At 43.7% G+C, this 19497-nt stretch overlaps 1 protein-coding gene across 2 annotated transcripts in view; it reads left to right on the forward strand.

Moving 5' to 3' along the window:
- Positions 1-19497, forward strand: part of SLC17A8 (solute carrier family 17 member 8) — a 53985-nt gene that overhangs the window by 24324 nt on the left and 10164 nt on the right. Inside the window, exons 3-10 of one of the 2 annotated variants that reach the window (XM_055118283.1) lie at positions 600-718; positions 1853-1967; positions 4523-4610; positions 10886-10972; positions 11529-11668; positions 11792-11941; positions 12822-12954; positions 17134-17244. In XM_055118283.1, coding sequence (XP_054974258.1) covers positions 600-718; positions 1853-1967; positions 4523-4610; positions 10886-10972; positions 11529-11668; positions 11792-11941; positions 12822-12954; positions 17134-17244 — 943 coding nt within the window. The remainder of the gene's footprint in view (positions 1-599; positions 719-1852; positions 1968-4522; positions 4611-10885; positions 10973-11528; positions 11669-11791; positions 11942-12821; positions 12955-17133; positions 17245-19497) is intronic. The other variant, XM_055118284.1, reaches the window with a different exon arrangement.

Consider the following 19497-nt stretch of genomic DNA (forward strand, 5'->3'; position numbering starts at 1 on the left):
GTTAAGTGAAAAAGATCTGAGCGCAGAAATAACCTTCTAGAAATATTCTTGCCGTTTATCCCCACATAGCCTATAGGTAGGTAGAGTGCACTTATTTTTTATCATCAGTATATGAGATTTAAGACTTTCATTTTCTTGTGCTCTCACTCAGTTGGTTCTCTGAATGACCTAATAAACAAACTATTGAGTCTGTGACTTGTTTTTGTTTCTGTTACAGGTTGTTTCATTTTGCATTTATCACTTGGGGTGATGATGTATGTGTATCTATATCAATACCTATATATGCTTGGCTGCATATACATTAATATGTATATTTGGCTGTATATGTCTTTACATCTTATGGTTATGTTTGTTTGGTGTGAATATCTGCGTATTTTAATTGGTACATAAACTCTCCTTCTCACCAGATGCATAGTCTATGAGTGCAGAGATTGGTTGTATGTCTTCTGCTGTCTCAAGCAAACAAAACACTTTCCATAATATTTGTCGAATAAAGAGATGAAAGGAATATCTCCTCGCTACCATGTAAGGTCATCAGTGAAAAATAGTGGTTGAGTGTTTTCTTACAAGCACTATTGTATCTAATTTCTCATTTCCAGATAGCACAGTTTAACTGGGATCCAGAAACTGTGGGTCTTATCCATGGATCTTTTTTCTGGGGTTACATTGTGACACAAATTCCAGGTGGCTTCATTTCCAACAAGTTTGCAGCTAACAGGTAAGCAACACTGAGATAACAAACCCCCTACAGTGATCATGTCAGAGCTGGGTTCATTTGCACTACCTGTATGGTTTGCTCTCGGCATGGGGGGGGGGGGGTGTGGGATGACAGACAAAGCATTCCAGGAGATGAGATTCATGAATAAGAATTCCAAAGGATCCTGCCCTTGAAAGTTACTTTTTAATTACTTTATTGGTGCTTTATCTTGTAATCACCTTTGGGGGGCGTGGGCCTTGGATGATTGGATCACACAGAGCTGTGCTCAGGGCTTATTCTTGGCTCACTGCTCAGGGGTCATTCTTGGCAGTGCTCAGGGATTGGTGCTGTGATAGAAGCTGGGTTGGCCGTATGCAAGGCAAATGCCTTAACCCTTGCACTATCGCTCCAGCCCTTCTTGCAGTTGTCTTTAAGTGACAGCTAAAAGAGTAATGGACTGTGAGTCAGGAGAAACAATGTTTAAGTAACCCACTGGGTGACTTCTGTAATAGGTCTCACCTATCGAATGGAGCATTGGGTTAGATCGTGTAATACTAGAAGTGTCTGGGGTTTTATTGAAGAAGCTTGGTGATGTTTTTAGGATCAGAATGATGCCAGAGGTGCTTTAGGCTTATCTGTATCCATGGGCCTGGGTTTAAAAAATTTTCAATTTATATAATTTCTCTTAAAGTGTCAGTTTTCAAGGATCTATCCACTGTGTTACCTGAGGATGTATCGTTCTATGTTAATCTCATCTAATTCTGTACAGGTTTTGTCAAGTGAGCAATGGGGTTGGCAGTTAGCTGGCAAGATGCACTTAATGCAGTAGATATTCTATGGGAGGGGTTTGGTCCCTTGAGACAGAATGAGCAGCCTAAGAAGTAGTGAGATCTCTGTCACTTGAGGAATTCAGGCGGTAGCAGCTGGCACTTGTAGGGGGCACAGGGCTGTCCATACAACAGGAAAGGTGTGTGTCCGATAGTTCTAGATGCTATTGCATTATTATAAAATTGCATTTTCTCTGTGCCTGAATATGTGGATTTCAGAAAGAAGGAATACACATGTCATAAAGCTAAACCATGAACATCTAAACCAGCTCATTGGGTGGTTCTGAGGTGCTGGTGCCCAGCCAGTGACACAACTTTGGTCCTACAGGGTCTTTGGGGCGGCCATCTTCTTAACGTCTACTCTGAACATGTTTATTCCTCCTGCTGCCCGAGTACATTATGGCTGCGTCATGTGTGTCAGGATCTTGCAAGGCCTCGTGGAGGTAAGAGATACGGTCCGTGCAATGTTCATGAGTGCGGGAGGAAATGTGGTTCTGCAGGACATTCAGCTTCTGAGGAAACTCCCCTGACTCAGTTTCCCTGTTTTCCACCGTGTGTGGTGAGTGCAGCTGTCTGGTCGAAGCTATGACTGCAGATGCTTCGATTCAAAAACTTTGATTTTAGATCTGTAGATCATAAAAGACCACTATATAGACCATCAGGAATGTTCTTTGTGATAACTGAATTGAACCTCATTAAATAAATAATGAAGCTGAAGCCCTGAACCTGCAGTTCATGGAGTGAGGGTTCCTCCCAGTCAGTGGGTTTATTCGTAAGTCTGCCCGTGTCTGTCATCAGCCGAGAAATAGGGCCATGAAGAAAGCAGGGTAACAGACAGTCCGGAGGTAAATAGAGTGAACTTCGCTGGCCCTCCGGGGTCTCTGTTGGAATTACTTATCTCTCTATAGAGTAGCCAGGGGCAATGTATAAACGAATGGGCAGGGCTAAAGTGACCTTTATGGAAACTGACAGTAGAATTTTATTACATTTTTACATGCCATAAAAATATTAGTTTTTTACCACTTAAAGGTGTAGAGAAAACATTTTAACTTACAATAATGCAACAAAATAGATGCTAGGTCGCTTCTGGCCATAGTGTTCCAAGTTCGATGTAGTGTTTTCTAAACATTCATTCACCTTAGACTTCATCACTTTTATCATCTCCACGAACACTCTGTACTGCTCTTTACCTGAAATTTTCATTTTCCCCTACACCAACTCACTTAAAGAAACAAAACAAAACAAACACAAAGAACCCTGTCTTAAGGAACATTGTTTTTGAAATCAGGGGTTGGGGATGTGCTAATTAAATTTTTTTCCCCCTGTATCACTGTATCACTGTCGTCCCGTTGTTCGTTGATTTACTCAAGCGGGCACCAGTAACATCTCTATTCCTCCCAGCCCTGAGTTTTTAGCAGCCTCTCTTCATTCATCTTATTTTTTCCCCTAAAATATGTTAAGATATATGTCTAATAATCATAATTTAAAATGCTATGTTGTTGTAGCATCTCAGTTCGAGCTCTAATCCCACTGAAAGGACACAGACCGTGTTTTGGACAGGGCCAAGGTGATGGGGAAAGAACCTGCTCTCAGTCGCCAAGAAGTGGTCTCTGGTTGGTACCACGAAATGAGAGGATGGCCCATCTGATGGCGGGAGTCTTTCCCATGCAGATATCCTCTAATAATAAGATGGCCTGTCTGATTGGGGGTTCTTTCCCATGCAGATATTCTATAATAATAGGAACAATATAATGTACTCCTTCCTCATTTCCCTCTATACTTACATTTGAACTATAATAGAATTTCAAGATCTGGACTAATATGTTCTATTTAGTCTCTTTGAATGGATTATTATGTGTGAGAAATCAGGATGCACAATTTTTTTACACTATTTCATTTTTTAGATTGAGATACAGAATCACACATTGTGCATGATTGAGTTTCAGTCATACAGTGTTTCAACACCCATCCCTTCACCTGTGTACATTTCCCACCACCAATGTCCTCAGTTTCCCTCCCCCCACCAAGTCTGCCTCTATAGCAGATACTTTTATTCTCTCTCTCTCTTTCTCTCTCTCTTTCTTGTTTTCCTTTTAAGCAGTGAGGTTTGTAATACTGTTACAGAAAGTGTATCACGCATACTTTATCTCATTTCAGCACCCAGTTCTTGTCCAAAGTGATCATTTTCCAACTTTCATTATTATAGTGTTCTTTTGGGCTGGAGTGATAGCACAGTGGGTACGGTGTTTGCTTTGCACGCGGCAGACCCGGGTTCAATTCCTCTGTCCCTCTCAGAGAGCCCAGCAAGCTACTGAGAGTATCCCGCCCATATGGCAGAGCCTGGCAAGCTCCTCTGGTGTATTTGATATGCCAAAAACAGTAACAAGTTTCAATGGAGACGTTACTGGTGCCTGCTTGAGCAAATTGATGAACAATGGGATGACAGTGAGAGTGATGACAGTGACAGTGACAGTTTTCTTTTACCTATCCTAACTGCACTACCTTCTCCACTTGTGGCAAGCTTCCTACCATGGACTAATTCTTCTGACCCTTGTTTTTATTGCCTTTGGATGTTATCCTCATACTATGCTTTTTTATATTCCGCAAATTACTGCAATCATTCTATGTCTGATTTTCTCCCTCTCACTCATTTCATTCAGCAGGACACTCTCCATGTTCATCCAAGTAGAAGAAAATTTCATGAATTTATTTTTCTAATGGCTGCATAGTATTCCATTGCCAGTTACAATATTTATTTCTTTTTAACAATGCCTTAAATTTTTAAGGAAAGTTTAATCACCTTGAGATTCACAGTTACAAAGTTTCTGGGGGATTGTGAGAGAAAAGCTAAGAACATTGGTGGTAGGAAATGAACACTGGTGAAGGAACAGGTGTTGGAACATTGTATGACTGAAACCCAATCAGGAGTAGGCATTTTAAACACAAATTGAAACTGTCATTCAATCGAATAATCTATTTTTGGACTTTTTAAAATCAGGGTGTGACCTACCCAGCCTGCCACGGGATGTGGAGTAAGTGGGCACCACCTCTGGAGCGAAGTCGACTGGCCACGACTTCTTTTTGTGGTAAGCCTGTTAGAGTAACAACATGTTCCTTTGAGGAATGCTTTTGGCTCAAAAAACTTAAAGCCCAGTAAAGTGTATCTAAATGTTTTCACAGGACTTAAGTTCAAAGATGAGTGGTTTTTGGTGTTGGATTTGCTGCTCAACAGTCAATAGAGCCTGTGTGAGCTTTGACTCTCTTTGGAGTGTAGTTCCTGGTCTCAGATGTGTGTCCCATATTCACAAAATGACTGTCACAGCTCCAGTCATCCATCCTGCATTCAAGTCAGGAAGAAGTAGGGATGAGGCCCCTTGTCATGTCTGTTTCTTTCACTAGGAAAGCAAAATCCTATCCCCAAATTCCTCTACCGGCTTGTACTTATATTTTCTTGGCCCTAGGGGGTCATAGGCTTTATTAACTGCAGAGGAAGCTATGAGAGCACGTGCTTAGCGTTTTTAGCATCTTTAGTAGAGAGCGGAGAAGGCAAGAGAGTAAAGATCGGAAGTACTGTTGGTTGGATTTGCTACATCAAAAGCAGAAGAGATAGAATGAAGTCCTTCTGCTGCCCCACTTTGCCTTTTCTAAGTGATAGATAAACTGAAATGGATAAGTCCAAAACAGTAATAATAAGTCTCACAATAAAATGTTACTGGTGCCCGCTCGAGCAAATCAATGAGCAACGGGATGACTGTGACTGTGACTGTGATTAAACTCAAACTCAAGACCAGTGATGTGTCCAAGGTTGTGGAGCTGGAGTTAAGTCACCTAATTTTGGGAGGAGGGTGGTGGCTTCAAGCGGGGATGCTCAGGAGCTACTCCCAGCAGTGCTCAGGGGGCCATGCAGTGTCAGGGATCCAGTCAGGGCCTCCTTGATCATGAAGGAGTTCATGATCAAAGGCTTGATCATGAACTCAAGCCCTTTGACCTATGGCTCCAAGCCAGACTTCCTGGTTCTTGATTCAGAACTCTCCTCATATGGGCATGGAGATGCTTTAATTAATCTTCGCCATCACATTAACCAATGAAATAAAGTGGTATCACCCCTCTTACCAAAAATGAAGGGCAACTGTCTCTCAGCCAGACAGGGGACCAACGAAGGGTCTGCCTCTGTACTTGTCAACACCTGATAGAGGCGGGTGGGGAGGGGAGCATGTTCCCACCAAGCACAGAACTCAAATATGCTTCTAAGGGGGAGCAGAGCAGGCAAGCATGAGCACCATAGGACACGAAGATCACAAAGGAGCACAGACAGAATTTGGATCAGAACCTTCATCTGAACTTTCCAGCCTGTGCGCCTTAGCTAAGAAAATATTTCTTTGCTGAAGGAGAAGTAGAGCTTCCTCTTCACTTCTCTCTTCTTCTTGCTTTATCACCGCTAAATAAAACAAGGGCAATAACAATAAGAATGTGCTTGATAATGGTAACAATAAAAGGAGTCTCAGGAATTTGCTGTGAAATAGTCCCCAGCAGGCCTGGTTGTGCCTGGAGTCGCAGGTATAGCTGTGCTGTCCTTGCAGCTTTTGTGTCTCTCGTTCTTTGAATCCCTCCCCATCCTCTTGCTTTCAGTTTGGGATCATCCTCACCCTTAACACAACCCTGATTGATGGCAACGCTAGAAGAATTCAACTCCCAGTGCACCTGGAGATCAGTCACATCATGGCCCTTCTTTGCTTTGGGTGGTTTCTTTATAAGGATTTTCATTTTGATTCGTCAGCAAAGCCTGTATAACTTGCAACCCCTCCCCTTTCTTAGTGTCTTTATGGCTCTCAAAGGGCAGATTTAGGAAATGGCTCACCTCTCAAGGAAGTTTCCAGATCAAGGCCACAAGCTTGATTATGTTCCTCAGCTCAGGTGTGGCCTTAATTTCAAAGGACAGTCCAGGGAATGTCTTTAGAAAAAAAAAAATCCCAGGCTTGGGGCCAGAGAGATAGTAGAGTGGGTAGGGCACTAGCTTCAAAAGTAGTAGAGCTGGATTTGATCCTGACAACAGGAATCATTTCTCAGTACAGAGCCAGGAGCAAAACCTGAGCCCTACTGGGTGGGCCCCAGTAAGAAAGAATCCCAGGCTTGGGACTAATCAATTAAAAAAATTTTTTTTTAAATTTTATTGAAACACCGTGAGATAGTTGCAAGCTTTCATGTTTGCGTTACAATCTCACAATGATCAAACACCCATCCCTCCACCAGTGCACATTCCCCACCACCAATATCCCCGGTATAACCCCCCTTTCCCACCCTCCCCCTGCCTCTATGGCAGACAATATTCCCCATACTCTCTCTCTACTTTTGGTCATCATAGCTTGCAACACAGACACTGAGAGGCCATCATGTTTGGTCCATTATCTACTTTCGGCATGCATCTCCCATCCCAACTGGTTCCTCTAGCCATGATTTTCTTAGTGATCCCTTCTCTATTCCATCTGCCTTCTCCCCTCCACTCATGAAGCAGTCTTCCAGCTATGGGGCAATCCCCCTGGCCCTTGTAACTACTGTCCTTGGGTGTCAGCCTCATGTGATGCTACCCTACACTCCACAAATGAGTGCAGTCCCTTTATGTCTGTCCCTCTCTTTATGACTCATTTCACTTAGCATGATATTCTCCATGTCTATCCATTTATAAGCACCCTTGAAACGGTGGAGTTGGGAGGGCTTTAGAAAATGTGTAGTCTCATTTGTTTTCTAGTGGAGGAATTGAGGCTGGGGGAGGAAGAAAAGCTATTAACACTTGTTGGGTGCGTGGGGACAGCCCTAAGGACGGCCCCACCCCTTTTCTAGTGATTCACCTATTTTCACGCTCATCTCTTGTGAGCCCACAGAGGAGCCAATGCACAGTGGGCCCCCTAGCAACATGGAGAGGAGCCCTGCTATGGTCTGCTTGGGGCCCGGGGAGTAATAGATTATGTTGGTGCCTGTCTGAAAGGATGTGGAAGAGTTTCTCTGACAGGGGTTGGAGTGATAGATAGTACAGCAGGTAGGGTTCTTACCTTGCACACAGCCAACCTGGGGTCAGTCCCTAGCATCCCTGTATGGTCCTCGAGCCCACCAGGAGTGATCCCTGAGCACAGAGCCAGGAGTAAGTCCTGAGCACTGCTGGGTATGGTCCAACACCACTGTATCTCCTGCAAAAAATAAAGAAGTGTTTCTGATACAAAGGAACGACAGGTTTCTCAAGTTGCAAAGTTTCTCTTGAGAAAATACTGCTTCTTTGTTTGTTTGTTTGTTTGCTTTTTGGCTTTTGGGGTCACACCCGGCTATGCACAGGGGTTACTCCTGGCTCATGCACTCAGGAATGAACTCCTGGCAGTGCTCAGGGGACCATATGGGATGCTGGGAATTGAACCTGTATTGGCCGCTTGCAAGGCAAAAGCCCTACCCACTGTGCTATCGCTCCAGCCCCCAATAAAATACTGCTTCTTACTCTGGGGCTTTTGTCGTTGCTCCATCTGGGGAAGCCAGAGTGGACCCTGCCCAGGGGCTATTCCCAGACTCCTAGCTCAGTCCTGGTCACCGCTCCTGGTGCTGCTCTGGGTTCTTGTGGTGCTGGGGCTTGGACCCTGGGTTCTACATGCAAAGCGTGTTCTCCAGCCCTTTGAGTCATCTCCCCCACCCACATGGGGCATTTGTAGGGGCAGCTTGGGTCACATCCAGTGGCTGCTCAAGAGCTTGCTCCAGGCTCTATGCTCGAGGGCCTCTCTTGGAAGTGCTGGAGGGATCATATATGGTGCTGGGGATCCAACCTCCAACCAGGGTTGGCCACAAGCAAGGTCAGAGCTTCAGCCTCAAGACTATTTCTCCAGTCCCTTGGTCATTTCTTTCTTTTTTTTTTTAATTAGTGAATCACCGTGAGGTACAGTTACAAACTTATAAACTTTCATATTTGCATTTTGTTTACATCCCTCCACCAGTGCCCATTCTCCTCAAAGTTTCCAGTATCCCTCCCACCACCCCAACCCCAACCCCCACCACCCCACCCTGCCTCTGCGGCAGGGCATTCCCTTTTCTTCTCTCTCCTGTTGGATGTTGTAGTTTGCAATAGAGGTATTGAGTGGCCATCATGTTTGGTCTATAGTCTACTTTTGGCATGCAGCTTTCAATCAATCCGAGTGGATCCTCCCAACATCCTCTACTAGGTGTTCCCTTCTCTATCTAAGCTGCTCAATCTGAGCTGGGGGCAGCATGTGAGGCCAGTTTCTAAGCTGTGGGGCAGACCTCCTGGTTCTTATCTCTACTGCTCTTGCATGTTGAAATTTGCAAATAAGTGGATCAACATGGAAAGTATCATGTTGAGTGAAATGAGTCAGAAAGAAAGAGACAGACATAGAAAGATCGCATTCATCTGTGGAATATAAAGTACCAGAATGGGAGACTAACACCCTTGGCCATTTCTTGAGTGGAAGAGGCAGCACTTTATCCTTAGTTAAGGGTAAAGACACGGGATTCTTAAAGACCTGGGTAACTTATCTCCCCTCCTCAAGTTTTGGTTTTCTCTTGGTAAAATGAAGTCTGTAGAAAGGCCCGTGTCATCATATTCAAGAGGGTTACCTAAAACCAGAATTACTCAGCTCAGTTCCGAAACATAGGAAGGGCCGACATGGTCTTTAGTTGGCGGTAGTTCCTCCTGTTCATTTTGGTCCTATTTCTTGGCATTACCTTAAAGGCAGTCCATATTCCCCACTTCCAAGGGGCCTCAGGAAGAAGATAGATCTCTTTTGTCTCACCCTAGACAAAAGCTAAAGCTGAAACTCTTTCTAATCTCTCTGCCCCAGTGGGCTAGCTTTACTGGTCTCAGGTAAGAGAAAACAATTGTTTGCCGTCATTCTTTACAGGCACTGGACTGATAGCATAGTGGGTAGGACATTTGCTTTGCACTGGGCAGACCGGGGTTCATTTCCTCCATCCCTCTCGGAGAGCCTGGCAAGCTACCGAGAGTATCTCGCCCACACAACAGAGCCTGGCAAGCTACCCCTGGCGGATTCGATATGCCAAAAACAGTAACAACAAGTCTCACAATGGAGACATTACTGGTGCTCCTTTAAGCAAATCGATGAACAACAGGACGACAGTGCTGCAGTGCTATAGTGCATTCTTTACAGGAACAGTTGGTGCCCACACAGTTCTGGCTAGAGCTTATACACAGCTTTACATACATGATGTATTTGTTCCCCCTCTTGACCTGGTGATACAGAGGTTTCCTCCCTGACTCTGCCTGTGGACATCAAGGCTCACCCATAACAAGAGCCGTCCTGTCGGTCATGGCCTCAACCCTGATATTCAGACTGAGGGAGTCCACTTAGACTGTGCTTATCTGGTCAGGTTTAGCTTGGAAAAATGAGATTTGAGCTCTTTGGAACATCTTGGAGACTCCATTGCCTGCAGGCCTTCCTTGGCATTGGATTCTAGGAATATATTTTTGCCACTCAATCTTAAATAAGAGTGCTTTTACTCACAGCAGGGATTGCAGAAAGTCAATTTTTGAGATTTGTTGCTATTCCTTGTGAGCTAGCAGAGCTTACATTTCTCCACCAGACTATTCTGGAGCTTCAGGTGATCGTGGAGGCAGGTGACTGCCTCTGATTCTCATTATCTTGTCTAGACAAGATAAACTCCACAGGAACGTAAGGAGCTATAAGGTCAGGTGTTTGTAATGTAAGAAAGAAACTTTAAAATGTACTGATTCTGGAGATGGCAGAAGACAGAGGCCATACTGGTTATCCCACCATCCTGAAACCAAAGTATTTCCTGATAAAAAATAATAACTCCAAGACTAGAAAAAAAAGCATGATCCTTTACATAGTTTGAGGTCCTTCACTGAAAATCTGAGGTGATAATCCTGTGCTTTGGAAGACATTTGTCTTCTGTGATCTCAGCACCCGTGTGTGCCAGGTCAACATTTTCAAATTTCTCTTAGAGCACCCCCCCCCAACTTCCATCATTTGATTCCACTCTCCCTAAGCAGCCTTTTTACTAGTAGCTCCTTGGGAAGGAGGTTCCGGTAATGTACCTTGCTAGAATGTTCTGAGGCATACTAGAGTTTGCTGCTGCTCACACAGTGGCCTTATTAGCTTGCTTTGTCCTCAAGAAACTCAAGATGAGTTGAAAGGACCTGCATGACAATGTTCGAATCTCAACCCTAGATGTGGTCCCCAGAGCATTTCCAGGGGTAATCTCTGAGCATAGAGCTGAGAGTAAGCCTGAGCACTGTTGGGTGTGGCCTCAAGGCAAAGACAAGAAATAAAAATGAATTTAAAAAAGGACTTGTAAAATCATAGGTAAGCATCTCAATCTTTGCTCCTCCCAGGATCCTATGCAGGGGCGGTGATTGCTATGCCTCTGGCAGGAGTGTTGGTCCAATACATCGGCTGGTCCTCCGTCTTTTATATCTATGGTGAGTGATCAGACTCTGTGAGTTCTATGGATGAGTCCTAGAGAGGGTCTTTTACTTATTTATGTATTTATTTTAATGAATCACCGTGAGATACAGTTACAGACTTACAAGCTTTTGTGGTTATGTTTCAGTCATACAATGATCACATACCCATCCCTCCACCAGTGCCCATTCTCCACCACCAATGATCCCAGTATCCCTCCCACCGCCCCACCTCTTTCCACTCCCTGGCTTTGAGGCAGGCACATTTGAGAGGGTCCTTTATGGTACCATGGGGTTGGCTAAGAGATGACAATATGAAAATAGAGTTTACCATGCCAAATTTATTTCTATAAATGGAGTATGTGACCTATTAAAGTTGAATTATTTAGAGTGGAAATTTAGAGCAGATTGTTGTCTTTCTCTAATGATCAGTTAATAACAACAATTTATAAAAAACATTTTTATCCTAGTGGATTGGGAATAATTTGGGAATATTCAGAATACCAGAACAATTTTGATATGGAAGAAAATCAGATCATATTTTTAAGATTTTTGTTTTCTTTTTTAACTGCAGGTATGTTTGGGATCATCTGGTACTTGTTTTGGCTGTTACAGGCCTATGAGTGTCCCGCAGTTCACCCAACAATATCCAATGAAGAAAGAACCTACATAGAGACAAGTATTGGAGAAGGAGCGAATTCGGTTAGTCTAAGTGTAAGTATAGGGTAAATGAAGATTTGCTTCTTACTCTGTGAATTTCTCTTGGCGATTGTGTTGTCCTCTTTAGAAAACTAACGTCAACATGCTAACAAGCTTGTGGTATTTTTTACTCTCTAGAAATTTAATACACCATGGAAAAGATTCTTTACATCATTGCCTGTGTATGCAATCATTGTGGCAAATTTTTGCAGAAGCTGGACCTTTTATTTGCTGTTAATAAGTCAGCCTGCTTATTTTGAAGAGGTTTTTGGATTTGCAATAAGTAAGGTACACACCTGCTTCAAATGCTTCTTGAACTTTAAATCTCTTGCTGCTACTGAGTCTTTGCATGATAAGATAATTAAATTGCTGAACAGAATTCATAATGTTTCATTGACACTTAATACCCTGGAGATCAGACAAGTTATATATTCAGCGCATACAATACATAGCTATTTGATTTCTTCTTTGCAAGGATCAGAGTTGCATTAAGCTTCTTTTAAAGATTTATGCTCTATCTGAACTCCAAGGATTTTTTGAAGCTAACTCAAGGACTGCCGATTAGACAAGGATAAAAAGATTCAAGGGTAGGGTTTTTTTCCCCTTTCTATACATTACATTTCAGTAAGAACCCAAAAGCTTTTTGTAGATCGGTCCTCTGCTTTGTCCTTAATGATTCTCACATTAAGGATCATTGCCTTGTATGGCTTAGAAAGATGCATTTCAATGTCCATAGCCATTGTAACTAATATGTCTATTTTCATAGTGGGTGGTGAGACATAAATCACCCTTATGAATCAACCTTCTTTCCTCTGAGGAAGGAACAGATGTAGATACCAGCTTAGCTTCAGGAGCTGTCTGAAGCAGCCATGGCTTTGCCCAGTAAGAGTGGCTACCATCAGCCAGTATCAAGTGTTTCAGCTCCCCAGGCCATGCCCTTACTGGAGCTCCTGTGATGTAGTATAGTCATCAGTGGGCTCAGGATAGAGAAGGGACAGGTCTGGAATCAAACTATTCAAGTGTTCATTATTTATTATAAAATACAGACTTTTGTGAACCCTGGCCTATTAGGAAGCTAAACTGGGTGCAGGTGGTGGAACTGTCCATGAAACCAGAATATCTCTCAGAAGAAGTTAAGAAATACCTCAACGGCTTCCTTTCCTTCTAGGTGGGTCTCTTGTCGGCGGTCCCACATATGGTCATGACCATCATTGTGCCCATCGGAGGACAACTGGCTGATTATTTAAGAAGCAGAAAGATCTTGACCACAACTGCAGTCAGAAAAATCATGAATTGTGGAGGTACTGTGGAGTTCTTAGTGGCTCCAGCAACTTTTATAGGAGATGCAACTGATGGGCAGATTGTATTTTGGAAGTTTTGTCTAATCTTTGAAAATGATCTTAAAGATTCTTAAGTTTATTTTCCAGCTGGCACTTGAATGCCAAATGCTCACTCAGTCTGGACTTGTACAGCCTTGGTAAATCAATACAGGTCGCAACAGCAGAAACACTTCTTCCGTGCACCCTTCAGACAGGGAGACTTGATTTCCTGTTGGGTGTCTCCTTAATGTTTATCCTCCCCATTCAATCTCCCATACATAGAAGTTTTGCTTAAATTTATCCCATATCTCCTTTGTTATATACAAGTACACATGTCTTGCTAAGAAATTCAAGAAAAATATTTCTTGGAATAATTTTTCTCTCAACATATGCTTGTACACACATACAGAATACATATACTTGCACATGCTCTCTCTATCTCACACACACATGCACATACACACTTCTCATCCTTTTATTGTTTTTATCAGTTACTCTTTATGTTTTCAATTTCCAAAGACCAAGAAGTGTTTGGGTAATACCCCCAAAATAGGTTGGTGAGTTACCATGAACCCCTATAATATTATAATAGATGATCTTTTTCAACTCCCTGCCCACCGTTCTCATCTTTTTTTTTTTGCTTTGTAGTGAGCATTTCCTTACTGAATGCATTCTCTGATATACTCTCTCCTAAGTCCTTTTACACACATAAAACCTTGTTTAACTCTCGTAATTATGCCAGGGAGCAAGTATAGTTATTAAATTCAATTAACCATGAGAAAACATGTAGCATTGAGTGACTTGCTCCCAGGGCAGCCCTGGGCAAGATTCCAGGCTGTCTGAACTCTTGCCAATATGTCTCTTAGGTATATGGTGGTGAAGGAGGGTAGGTGGAAGTCATCTATGACATCTATGAGTGAAATGTCACAACTTGGATACTAAATTGAAAAGGAGGGGCAGCTATGAAAAACAAATTACCAAATGCTTTCTTTTCAGCAGGTCGACTTTAGGGGGAAGGAACTCCAAATCAATGATAGTGAATTTTTTGTTGAGATATTGAATGTAATCAAAGTAAAGTGAAAGTAAATTGAAATTTACCAGTTACACATGTGGGGTGGGGGGCTGGGGAGGTGGAGGGAAGGGGGGAGGTATACCGTGATTCTTGGTGGTGGAATATGTGCACTGGTGAAGGGATGGGTGTTTGAGCATTGTATAACTGAGACTTAAACCTGAAACTTTTGTAACTTTCCACATGGTGATTCAATAAAAAATAAAATTAAAAAAAAAAGAAAAGGAGGGGAATGGGTACATTGGGACTCGAGATTAGATGGATTAGGACTGTCTAGAAGTGACAACGATATGAAAGGACACAAGCCCAGACATGGTCTGATTTCATCGCATTCTAGGAAGAAAGTCTGATCAGGAAGGATGGGAATGACTGGTTGGCATCTTTGCTTTTATCCTGCTCCTAGTAGGGTTGTTTGGACCTGCCCTTGACTCGAACTTTTCTAGAAGAGACTGAAGGTTGGAGGGTGTATGCTTATGCTCTGGAGGGTGAAAGGTAAATCTCCGGGCCTCTGCACTTAGAATTTTCCCCAAGGTGGCTGAAGTTGGTAGAATATTGACTCCTTTAAAATATCCATCTTAATTTCTAGAAATTATTAATGTCTTCCTGCATGGAGAAAGAGACTTTGCAGATGGGACTTGATCTTGATGTGAGAGTGTCTTGGATTGTCTGGTGGGGTCCAGTATAATCACAAGGTACAAATAAGAGGAAGCAGAAGGATCTGAGAGCAAAAGCAAGAGCAATAAATATAATTACAAGCTAAGGAGTGCAGGTACCTCTAAAATCTGGAAAAGGCAGGAATGTATATTCTCCCAGAGACCCCAGAGGCAATGCAACTTTGCTCTGTCTGACTCTATTTTGGACTTCTGATACTTAGCATTTCATGATAATTGTTTCTGTTGTCTTAAACCATTATGTTAAGGGGCAATTTGTTACAGCAGGTCAGAAACAAATAAAATAGTCCAATCTCACTCTTCTTATCAAATTCTGCTCCAGATGGCTAGCCCTCCCTACCAAGCCCCAGGCATATCTTTCTGGGTCTGATTTTGCTCACACTTTTTGTCTTTGTTAGGCTCACTCATCTTCTCTTTCCTGTGCTTTCCACACAGAGGCTCAAGTCCTTCCTTTTGGGAACGTTGTAAATCTTTACTAATTGCTCCTTTATCCCATGCACTTGAAGCTTTGGAGGATGTGCTTTTATATCGGATTTGTAGAGCTTCTTGTGACGCCAGTATTATGGTGCAATTGAAATACACTACTGGACTATTGGCCTAATGTGTTTGAGGTGGCCAGGATATTCTCCACAGAATTAGGTGATGGAAATGAAGATGTGGATCCAGAGGGTCAGGAAAGGGGAAAATAACTAAGGCCGTCCACCTTCTGCAGAGGCCACACCTCATACTGTGCCCCAAAGAGGCCACGCCCACTTCTGCAGAGGCCACGCCCCATACTGCGATGTGGGTGGGGTGCCAGGGTGGGGGTGGGGGGCCACAAACCTGGGAGAGGGAGAAAACCCAGAGCGGCCATGGAGGATGGCGTGGGGGCGGACGGGATGTCCCTCGGGTTATTGGGGTGGCTATTTCCATGCACTTGATAGGCAAATTGTCAAATACTATCTTATTATCGATCTTGCAGGAAAGTCTTAGGCAGAGGGAATGCCTGGGCAGTAAACCAGAGGCAGGCATGAATGTGCTATGTCAAAGCCCGTTCTAAACACAGGATAGACAGACTCATTTAGAGAAGAAGAAAATGGAGGGTGGTGGACACAGAGGCCAGCGGCGGAAGTGTCTGGAATCCAGTCTCCAGCTCCCGGGTGCTCCACAAGGCAGGAAATGGCATCGACACGGTGCTCCTGCCCTCTGTTCACTGAGTGTGTGTGTATTGGTGAGAAGAAACACTCAAAATGTCCTCACCTTTCTTTCTTGCGCTAGATTCACTTATTCTGAATGAAAGGAACAGAAAATATGTATGTTTGTTCTGCTCTCCTTTACGTGCAGATATCTCCTGGGATTCTTCGTTCACTTTTTTTTTTCTTTTTGGGTCACACCTGGTGATGCACAGGGGTTATTCCTGGCTCATGCACTCAGGAATTAGTCCTGGTGGTACTCGGGTGGGGGGGGGGCATATAGGATGCTGGGAATAAACCCTGGTCAGTACCGTGTAAGGCAAACGCCCTGCCCGCTGTGCTATCTCTCCAGCCCCTCTTTATTCATTTTGAAGCTGCTCCCTTCAGGGTCTGCTCTTGGCTGGGCTGCTCCTGCTGGTGGACTGGGGACCACGGAGTCCTAAAGATCGAACCCAAGCCTCCTTCCTGCATGCAAAGCATGTGCTGGACCCATTGAGCTCGCTCTCCAGGCCATCTCATGTGCTTTTTCTAGAAGTCTGAACTCAGTATACTTCTGATAGAGCCTATTTGGCCTAATGTTTTGTAAAGGGTAAGGTGCTGTATTTTGCTTCATTATACCCACCTTATAAGTTTTTGGGTTACTTTGGCAAGAAATATAAGTGTCGTCATTTCATTTTTCTGCAAGAAGCCATGACTTTTATCATCAAAGGGGATTCATTGAGAGTATATAGAAGAGTTTTTAAAATATTTATTTATGTATTTATTTTTGTTTTGGGGCCACACTGAGTGGTGCTCAGGACTTACCTCTGGCTCTGCACTCGGGGTTCTCTCCTGGTGGGCTCAGGGGACCATATGGAATACCAGGGATTGAACCTGAGTTAGTTGCATGCAAGGCAGTTTCCCGACATGCTAAACTTCTGCTATGATCCAGATTTTTGGTATTTAGAAATAGCTGGGGGTACTTAACCCATAAAGCAACTGAGTATAAATATCCCCCACCCCAGGGCCATCTTTGGAGTTTAGTGGGACAAATGACTGTTGAAGGTGCAACAGGGGAGTGTTGGAAGGCTCAAAGGACACAGGGTGTGTAGAGATGAAATACCTGGGTGCTGCTGGGAGCCCTGAGCTGGAACACATGTGCTGGAATCCCAGGTCCATGGAATGTGGAGCAGATTCTTCCTGGATAAGTCATACACGCAGGCTTGTTGGCATCACAATGACGAGTTTTCTCTGCTGTTTCCATTGGCAGGTTTTGGCCTCGAGGCCACCTTGCTCCTGGTGGTTGGCTTTTCCCACACCAAAGGGGTGGCCATCTCCTTTCTCGTGCTGGCTGTAGGATTCAGCGGCTTTGCAATTTCAGGTAAAGGGTCTTTGGGTTTCCACATCTTTTTGAGTGACGCAGCAAGTGTTGAGAGGAAGAAGGAAAAGGATCTGATAGCTACTTCCTTGAGTTGCCAGGCCATTCCTGTTGACTAGAGACTTTCACTGAGTGGGCTGGCTTTGCTGTGACACTGCAAGCTGGACTTAGGTCAGGTTGAAATACTCCCCACCTTCTCCGTCTTAGAAGAGAAAGGCCCGAAGTGCTAGTGACCCTGAAGACGACTAAGCGTATTCCAGGGAGAAGGTACACTTTTATTCTTCAGGTCCCCCTGCCATATAGAGGCCCTTTGACATTTTCAGTCCTTACCTCCAACTCCAGAGGTGCTAGGATTAGCGCCAAGGTCATATGCCAAAGTCGCTGGACAACAGACTCTGAGAATCAGGTGGTTTTTTTTTTTTTTTTTGAGGGGAAAGCCTCTTTAGAAGTATCTGATGCATGGACATGTCTTTCTTTCTTTCTATTCTTTTTTTTTTTCTTTTTGGGTCACATCCAGTGATGGTCAGGGGTTACTCCTGGTTCTCAGAAATTATTCCTAGAGGTGCTTGGGGTACCATATGGGAAGCCAGGGAATTGAACTCGGGTCGGCAACATGCAAGGCAAACTTCCAACTGCTGTAATATCCTCCGGCCCCTGGACATGTCTTTCTGGACAAAGCAAAAGGTCCAGAGCAGATGAGACTTCTTGAATAAGCTAGGGCATAGCCTAAGTAAGGATGAGAGGGTGGTGAGAATGAGAAGTGATGGGGCAGAGCCTGTGTGCTGGAGACCGATCAGAGCCCTGGGTGTGTAGCCCTGTGACTGTCACAGCTACCATGGATGGCTATAATGTTATTAATATCTCCAGATTTCAGGCATGAAACCCAGTTGTATGTTCAGGAAAAGCCAGAGTGTTCTCGTATGAACATGTCACAGACTTCAGAAACTCTCTTTACAAAAGTGGTTGAAAGATTAGTTTTTTTTCTAACTAATTTTTATTTTATTTTATTTTTCTTTAAAGTATGTTGTAGGGGGCATGGAAGAGGTGGATTAGAAGTGACATAAGGACTCAGAGGGGGTTGGGCACTTTGGTGCTGGTGAAGGTGCAGTAATTTTGTACATAAAAAAACATAAACACTATCATTACCATATTACCAAGATCTAATAAAACAAAAGACCATAAATGTTGGGGCTAGAGAGAGCACAGGAGATAAAGCTCTTGCTTTACATGGCCAGCCTGGGTTTGATCTCTGGAATTATATATGGTCCCCCAAGCACTTCCAGGAGTGATGCTTGAGCCAGAGGTACGCCCTGAGCATTGCTGGGCAGGTCCCCTCTAGATCTCCCCAAACACCACAAAAGACAAAGAATAAAAAAAAAAAATCGATGTTAACACTATTGTAACCATATTACCTATATTACAATAAATAAGTTTATTACTTGTAGAAATGAATAAATTATGAGTATTACTTATAGCACAGCCTTTCACGTGGCCGACCCGAGTTCGATTCCTCCGCCCCTCTCAGAGAGCCCGGCAAGCTACCGAGAGTATCACGCCCAAATGGCAGAGCCTGGCAAGCTACCCGTGCGTGTTGGATATGCCAAAAACAGTAACAATAAGTCTCTCAATGAGATACGTTACTGGTGCCCGCTCGAACAAATCGATGAGCAATGGGATGACAGTGACAGTGACTTATAGAACTCTTTATATTGCTTAGTGAGGCAAGTGCTCATGTCCACATTTCAGTGATGCGGAACCTGAAAGTTAGTGAAACCAGCACTTTCCCAACATCCCACAGTGGGTGTGATGCTCCGCCTCTCTCCCAGATGCCCTGACTAAGTGGTAACAGCCTAGTATAGAAACTCGGAACTTTGGATAATTTCCTAAACCACCATAAAATAAGTATAACACTGATGGATAGTTAAATTCAGGGGTGAAATGTCTACTTTAGAAGTAACCTGTAGCTAAGAACTTGGGTTTGGAAGTACAAAGACGGGTTTCAGCTCCCTCTTTACTACTTTCCATCCATGTAAAGGAAAATATGTGCTGTGGCACACTGTAGCACTGTCATTCCCTTGCTCATCGATCTGCTTGAGTGGGCACCAGTAACGTCTCCATTGTGAGTCATGTTGTTGCTGGTTTTGGCATATCAAATACACCATGGGGAGCTTGCTAGGTCCAGCCATGCGGGTGGAATACTTTTGGTAGCTTGCCAGGCTCTCCGAGAGGGATGGAGGAATCGAACCCAGGTCAGCC

The sequence above is a fragment of the Sorex araneus genome, chromosome 10, assembly GCF_027595985.1.
Source record: "Sorex araneus isolate mSorAra2 chromosome 10, mSorAra2.pri, whole genome shotgun sequence".
NCBI lineage: Eukaryota > Metazoa > Chordata > Mammalia > Eulipotyphla > Soricidae > Sorex > Sorex araneus.